This window comes from Equus asinus, chromosome 6 (genome assembly GCF_041296235.1).
Source record: "Equus asinus isolate D_3611 breed Donkey chromosome 6, EquAss-T2T_v2, whole genome shotgun sequence".
Taxonomy (NCBI): domain Eukaryota; kingdom Metazoa; phylum Chordata; class Mammalia; order Perissodactyla; family Equidae; genus Equus; species Equus asinus.
The window spans coordinates 70004272-70012546 of record NC_091795.1 but is presented as its reverse complement, the minus strand read 5'-3'; the positions used below and the strand labels follow the sequence as shown (position 1 = coordinate 70012546).

General features: G+C 37.3%; 1 protein-coding gene across 1 annotated transcript in view; it reads right to left on the bottom strand.

The window, feature by feature from the left end:
* Nucleotides 1–2563: 2563 nt before the first annotated feature.
* Nucleotides 2564–8275, bottom strand: part of CDKL4 (cyclin dependent kinase like 4) — a 95848-nt gene continuing 90136 nt past the window's right edge. Inside the window, exon 10 of the mRNA XM_070512207.1 lies at nt 2564–4133. Within this exon, the coding sequence (XP_070368308.1) occupies nt 4080–4133 (54 nt within the window). The 3' untranslated portion in view covers nt 2564–4079. The remainder of the gene's footprint in view (nt 4134–8275) is intronic.

The window sequence follows — 8275 nt, the reverse complement described above, 5'->3', positions numbered from 1 at the left end:
CCACTTTTGGTCTATACTGAATAACACTACAATAAACATTCATGTGCAAGTTTTTGTGTAGACATATATTTTCATTTCTCCTGGGTATGTATCCAGGAGTGGAATTACTGGATCATATAGTGACCCTATGTTTAATCTTTTGACAAATAGCCAGACTGTTTTCTGAAGTGGTTGCATCATTTTACATTTCAACCAGCAATGTATGAGGGTTACAGTTTTTCCATATCCTCACCAACACTTGTATTGTCTTTTTTATTACAGCCATCCTAGTGGCTATGAAGTAGTATGTCATTGTGGGTTTTGATTTGCATTTCCCTGATTCCTAATGCTGTTGAGTATCTTTTCATGTGCTTATAGGCCATTTGTATATCTTCTTTGGAGGAATGTCAGTTCAGATCCTCTGCTTGTTCTTTATTGGGTTGTCTTTTTATTATTGATTTTTAAGTGTTCTCTCTATATTCTGGATACAAGTTCCTTATCAGATACATGATTTACAAATATTTTCTCCCATTCTCTGGGATGTCTTTTTACTTTCTTAATGTTTCTTTGAAGAACAAAAGTTTTTAATTTGATTAGGTCTAATTTATCTATTTTTGTTGTTGCTGCTTGTACTTTTAGTGTCATATCTAAGAAGTCTTTGCCTAACCTAAGGTCATGGAGATTTATCCCTATATTTTCTCCTAAGAGTTTTTTTAGCTTCAGTTCTTATATTTAGGTCTATGATCCATTTTGAGTTAATTTTTGTGTATGGTTTAAAGAAGGAGTCCAATTTCATTCTTTTGCAGATGGATATCTAGTTGCCCCAACACTATTTATGGAAAAGACTATTCTTTTTGCGTTGAATTGTCTTAACATCATTATTAAAAATTTATTGACTATAAATGTCAGGGTTTATTTCTGGACTCTGAGTCCTATTCCATTGATCTATATGTCTACCCTTTTGCCAATACTACACAGTCTTGATTACTGTGATTGATAGTAAGTCTTGAAATAAGGGAGTGTGAGTCCTTCAACTTCGTTCCTCTTTTCAAGATGGTTTTGGCTATTCTTAGTCCCTTACACTTCTATATCAATATCATGATCAGCTTGTCAATTTCTACAAAAAAAGGGGCAGCTTAATTTTTTTTTTTTTTTTAAATCCAACAAAGTTTAATAACATGTATACGTGGGAGACACCCAGGAAAACTGAGTAACTCACCAAAATGGCAGAAACCACCACCTTAAATACTATCTTCAGCTAAGGACGAAGGAGGATGTTGGGGGTAGTGGTTTGGGACTTCAAAAGGGAGAAAGTGATTTACAGGGAGATGAAAAGGTAACTGTTTGATAAACAAATGTTTGCTGGGTCATCTATAGACAGCTTGACCCAAGAGAGAACTTTGATAAAAATGGGCCTCGCAAGATTCTTTCCAGTCTAACATACCTAGATGTTATGGTGATAGCTCCTTCCTGGGAGAAGCCTTTTAACTTAAAACTCTTTTAGGTAGTTAGAGAGAAGGTCAAAGTTTCTTTCTGAGTTTTTTGTTCTTAAAGATAATCAAGCCAGAGAGACACATTTTGGGGTGGCAAATTCTGATTCCTCACACTATTCCTCTGAGACCCGCTCAGGACTTTGCTCTTAATCCTCTCAGTCTTCCCTCAGGTCAGGAAAACTTTTTCTACCCTTCGGGAAATCCTTTCCTCTTTTGATTTGTTATATTTTCCTCAGAGGCAATCCTGTCTGCCTCAGAGGCACTAGCATTATCTCTTAATGGGTTTAAGTTCTTGGAACCACAAATGCCAGGAGATTCAAGGGCAGCTTAAATTTTGATAGGGATTACATGGAATCTACAGATTGATGTGGTGAGTATTGCCATCTTAACAATATTAACGCTTCTGATTCACAGACATGTACTGTTTTTCTATTTACATAGGTCGTCTTTAATTTCTTTCAATAATGTTTTGTAGTTTTCACAGCATAAGTTTTGCACTTCTCTTGTTAAATGTATTTGTAAGTATTTTATTCTTTTTTGATCCTATTGTAGATGGTTGTTTTCTTACTATCATTGTCAGATTATTCATTGGTAGTATATAGAAATACAATTGATTTTTGTATACTTATCTTGTATCTTGCAACACTGCTAAACTCATTTACTAGGTCTAAAGATGTATACTCTTACATTCCTGTTTTATTAATAAATTTCAACAAACTCTGTTTTGCATCTCTTTTCTACACTTGATAATTTATGTTAAAGTTTTTCCAAATCCATACATGGAGAGTATGCTCACATTTTTGTAGTTACATAGAATTTTATTACATGGATGTACAATAACTAATTTGTGTGTGTGTGAGGAAGACTGTCCCTGAGCTAACATCTGTGCCAGTCTCCCTCCACTTTTTTATATGTGGCACACCACCACAGCATGGCTTGATGAATAGTGTGTAAGTCCTCGCCCGGGATCCGAACCTGTGAACCCTGGGCTGCTGAAGTGGAGCGTGCAAACTTAACCACTACACCACCAGGCCAGCATCTACAATAATTAATTTTATCAGTCCTCTTGTGAGGGACAACTGTTTTTTTTTCTAATCTTCTATTACAAACAATGCTGCAATAAACAAAATTATTTTGTTTGCATTCAAATATATTTAAGGATAAATTCCTTGAAGTGGGATTCTTGGGTCAATGCAATTTTGATAAATATTGACAAACTGGAGGACTAATTATTTAATGTTCATAATGTATTTTAGGATGCTCATTAGGAGTGGTGTTGTCATAATAAACCAAAGAAGAAAATTTTAGTTACCTAATAGTGACTATTTCTATTATATTAGTGTCTATAAGAACTCTAAAACAGTGTTTTGAGTTTCTCTGAAGTCATACCACATGCCTTGAAGTGTTAATATCTTATGAACTATATAGGACAATTGATCTTTTTTTACACTATTGACTTAACTCCATGTTCATTCTGTAAAGCATTTAGCTTAATTGCAACAGATAAACTTACTCCACAATAAATCTGCTGTCAATTCTTTGGATATTAGGACTGTTACCCCACTGAGAACTCAGATTATCTGCCAGACTAGTATAATTACTCTAGATTTTGTTAGGTAAACACACATGACCTACAAAATGCCTGTTTTCTTCCAAGTGTAGAAAGCAAGTGATAGAACTAGTTTGGCCCACTGTTCAGTTAGCGTTTCCTAAAAACTGAAGCTGTTTATAGGTTTGACATCCTTATCACTTTTTTAATTGAGGTTATGATAGTTTACAACATTGTGAAATTTCAGTTGTACGTTATTATTTGTCAGTCATCTTATAGGTGTACCCCTTCACCCTTTGTGCCCACCCCTGACCCGCCTTTCCCCAGGTAACCACTAATCTGTTCTTTTTGTCCCTGTGTTTGTTTATCTTTCACATATGAGTGGAATCATACAGAGTTTGTCTTTCTCTATCTGGCTTATTTCACTTAACATAATACCCTCAAGGTCCATCCATGTTGTTGTGAATGGGACAATTTTTATCATTTTTTATGGCTGAGTAGTATTCCATCGTATATATACACACACCATATCTTCTTCATCCAGTCGTCATTTGATGGGCACCTAGCTTGCTTCCATGTCTTGGCTATTGTGAATAATGAGCAATGAACATAGGGGTACATGAGTCTCATTATTTTTTAAAAATAAGAAATTATAAGAAAGCAGCACATAATTTGTTTTGTATGTAACACTGATGCTAACTTGTTGTGGCAGACATAGAGATACTGTGTGGCTCAGATGCCCCTTCAAGAAAGGACTCATTGCTCAACAACAAGGATTGTGCAGTTAGCTGACAGGCTCCGGCTGTTAACTCCTTCAAGTCCCTTCAGCTTTTGAGCCAAGGTCATACTTTTCTTGAGGTGGCCCCAATCAATGACTCGATAAGGTGGTAGAACAAAAGACTGGCCATTTCCAGCTAATGCACCACTCCTGTAATGGGCAATCTTGGCTCTGGAGCTCTGCATTGGGATGGCTGGGATGTTGGCAGATCCTCGCTGTGGTCCGATATCTCCTCTGCCTAGTCCTGTTTCCTCCTTTTTCCTTTCACAGGTGTTAGTCCTCAGTATGCCTTTTGTACTCTTAAGTTCATCTCAGTTTCTGCTTCCCAGCAGACCTGGTGGATACATTTGTATGAATATTGTTTTATAGGGTATCAAGCAATATTTTTAATCATGATGCATCCATATAATCACATCAAATTCACTGATTACCTCAGTGATAGATAGAAATACAACTATAATTTTCCAACTGATTCCTCACTCATAATATGTACAGAAATTGATATAGCTCTGAATCTCTAAATAAAGAGGTTACACTTTATCCTAATTTTGGTTATATTCCTTAAAGAGAGTTTACTTATGATAAATACAGCTAAAGCATCCAAACTTCATCAGATTTATTCTTCTTTGACTGTTTCTGACAGAGACAATCTCATCATTATTTGGCCAATAAACTACCATCAGTTCTAGAAAAGAAAGAGAAAGAAAACAAATACAAAAACAAAATAACATATCCCATCATCCCTTGTGCAACAGCTCGTTTCCCTAAATCTTTGAAAATTGGTTATACATTCACGGTTTATGAAAAGAACGCCAGGAGCACAGTTTCATGAGGGTTATATTAAAAGTTTCTTTTCCTATGGCAGAAACATTGCTGCTTCAGAATTGTTTTCCTCTTAACTTCCTTTGTCTAAAAATGCAAACGTTTGCCTTCGTTTATGGGGTGTAGAGTTTTTGTTTTCTTAACTCTAACATAGAAGTTAAAACAAAAACAACAAAACCTTGCGATGGAAAACAACAGTAACAGCCAAAGAAGAATTGAATTTTAATTTGCTCAGCTGATCAGGCAAAAATAGGTTTTCGTATTACTGAGACTGCCGTGAGACCAGCTCTCATGAAGTATTTTGTTATAATATTCCTTTTAGTTGTTTACTGATTTTAGTTGGGAGAATGGGGAACATATTCTGAAGGTGAAACAGAGGGGAAAAAGACTGAAATGGAACCTGTGTGCTGAATAAGTCTAGTGCGTTTCTTGTAAGTTTATTCCTGGTTCTTGTTGACTTTCGTTGTCATTTGGAATAGGACTTTAAAATTACATGTCTACCTGATTTTTATTGGGTTAAAGAAAAAGCATTGTTTTTTTTAATACATAGTTGTCTTTTTTTAATTTTTAAAATTTTTTTAAGATTTTATTTTCCTTTTTCTCCCAAAGCACCCCGGTACATAGTTGTGTATTTCCAGTTGTGGGTCCTTCCAGTTGCGGCATGTGGGATGCTGCCTCTGCATGGCTCAATGAGCAGTGCCATGCCTGCACCCAGGACTCTAACCAGCGAAACCCAGAGCCGCCCCCGAAGCAGAGCATGCAAACTTAACTACTTGGCCATGGGGCCAGCCCCTGTATAGCTGTCTTAAATCTTGCCACTTTATTTAATTCTTTCATCAGCTCTAACAGTTTTCTTTTTAAAATACGATGCCTTTGATTCTCTACATTTACAATAATTTTATTATGCAAACCATGACGATTTTGCCTCCAGCCTTTTCATAAAAGTGGGAGGCGCGAGATCTAGGCAACTCGTGGACCCCATAACCACTCTGCGTTGACCAAAATTGGGAATGCTGCCACCACTGATGTTGAAAGCTGCTGAATCAAGAAGTCTTCTGCCAAATTAATAAGCTGCTGCTAGAGCGGCTGGCTCCAGAACCATGCCACTTCTGCCACAGTCTACACCAACAAGGCAGATGCCCTGCACACTGCCTCTCTCCACAGATGACTCAGTTCCAAATCGAAGTCTCACATAAGTGCTGCTGTTTGGTGGGACCCAAATCACATCTCGAGCCTTAGCTACAAGAGAGCCTTGGAAATGGAGTTTTTTAGCGTCCATCTGTACACTCATTCTAGAGCATGCCAATATGCAACATCTGCCGCAGTATTCTTTAGCACATCTAGAAAGTTTCCTTCTATTCCTTTTTTGAATTGTGACTAAAGACACATAACATAAAATTTACCGTTTATGATTTTTATGTTTACAGTTCAGTCCTGTTAAGTATATTCACGTTATTGTGCAACCAGTCTCCAAAACTCTTTTCATCTTGCAAAACTGAAACTCTCTACTCATTAAACAACAACTCCCTATTTCCTCCTTTCCCCCAGCCCCTGGTAACCACCCTTCTACTTTCTGTTTCTATAAATTTGACTTCTCTAGATACCTCGTATAAGTGGAATCATACAAATTAAGTATTTCCCTTTTTGTGATTAACTTGTTTCTCTTAGCATAATGTCCTCAAGTTTCATCCATGTTTTACCATGTATCAGAATTTCCTTCCTTTATAAGGCTGAATAATATTCCATTGTATGTATACACCACATTTTGTTTATTCATTAATCTGTCGATGGACACGAGTTCCTTCTACCTCTTGGCTACTGTAAATAATGCTACTGTGAACATACTCTCTTTGACACCCTGCTTTTAACTATTTTGGATATACACCTATCCTTCTATTTCTTTTGGTCTAAGTGCTTTAAAAAGAAAAGGGCTGCTGCATTTTATCAAACAATTTTTCAGTATCTGTAGCAGATTATCTATTTTTTTTAAGATGCCACAACTTTATCTCCCATCCCACATACTTGACACTTTTTCCATTGAGTTGTGGAGTTTGTATCCTCTCTTTGAACCTGGGAAGATCTCTGTGACTGCCTGGACAAAGAGAATACAGCAGAAGTGATATTATGTTACTTCCAAGGCTGGATCATAAAAATGCCATGCACTTCCAGCTTCTTCTCTTGGGATGCTCACTCTTGGAACCCACCAGTCATTGCTATGAGAAAGCTCAGATTAACCCATGGAGAAAGCACCAGGAGAGGCTATGTATAAATTTTCCATCTGACAGCCCAGCTGGGGTCCCAGCCAACAGCCCGCATCAAGTGCCAAACAAATGAGCGATGATGCTTCCAGATGATTCTATCCCTCAGTCATCAAGTCACCCCAGCCTCTGAGACTCCCCAGTGAGGCTCTGGACATTGTGGAGCAAAGATAAATGGTCCCTGCTGTTCTCTGTTCTGAACACTGACCCTGAGAATCCATGAGTGCAATAAAATGGTTGTTTTATGCCACAAGTTTTGGGGTGGTTTGTCACACAGCGGTAGATAACTGATACCATATCTAATGATATGATCATTTGGTTATTCTTCTTTCATCTTTTGATGTAATATTTAAGCACTCATGTATTCCTAGAATAAACTGTCCTTACTCATATTATATTATTCTGTTAATAAACTTCTGGATTTCATTTGTTAAATGTAATGGAGATTAACAATTATTACTTTAAAACAAAATCAGTCTCCTGCAGTCTATACAGAGACTGAAATAATAGTGATGTACATCTGAAATTTACACAATGTTGCAAACCAATATGATCCCAATAAAATAATTTTTATAGAACTTTTTCTTAACTGCTCCTGCCGCCTAAGGGGGAAGGTAACAATTTATATCAGAAGTGGAATAGATAGCTGTACTGCTCTTTTCCACTCTCAGAGAAGTCTCCTACTGTCTTTTCTTCTCTCCTTATTTAGCTTAAATTTGATGATTACCACTCTGATTGTTCCCTTGAAAATACTTTCCATTTCTTTGCCTCTCTCCCTATACCACACTGGCCTCGCAAAAAGTCCAGCCTCAGTTAACCCCATCCATGCACTAGTTCTGTGCCTGCACATGTGCACTTGAGACTGTACAATTGTACAACTTGGTGTCACCTGAATTTCATGATCAGAAGCCTCAAGAGGGCACTCAGTATCACCCAAAAGTCTACTGAATCTCTGATAAACTCTACCTATCAATCTTCAGAAGACTAATTTACACCTTTTCCTCTTTTCTTTACTCCTTATTTCTCCCACCCATTTCCACCTCCCTTTTGTTCCTGATCTTGACCTTTACTTTATTAAGAAAATGTAGGGCAGACCCCACGGCCTAGTGGTTAAGTTCAGCATGCTAGGCTTTGGCAGCCCGGGTTCAGTTCACAGGTGTGAACATATACCACTTTTCGGTGGCCAAGGTGTGATGGCGACCCACATGCAAAACAGAGGAAGACTGCCAGAGGTATTAGCTCAGGGCAAATCTTCCTCAAGCAAAAAGAGGAAAATTGGCAAGAGATGTTAGCTCAGGGACAAGCTTCCTCAAAAAAAAAAAAGGAAAGAAAGAAAACTTACTTTTTTTTTTTTAAGAAGATTAGCCCTGAGCTAACTACTGCCAATCCTCCTCTT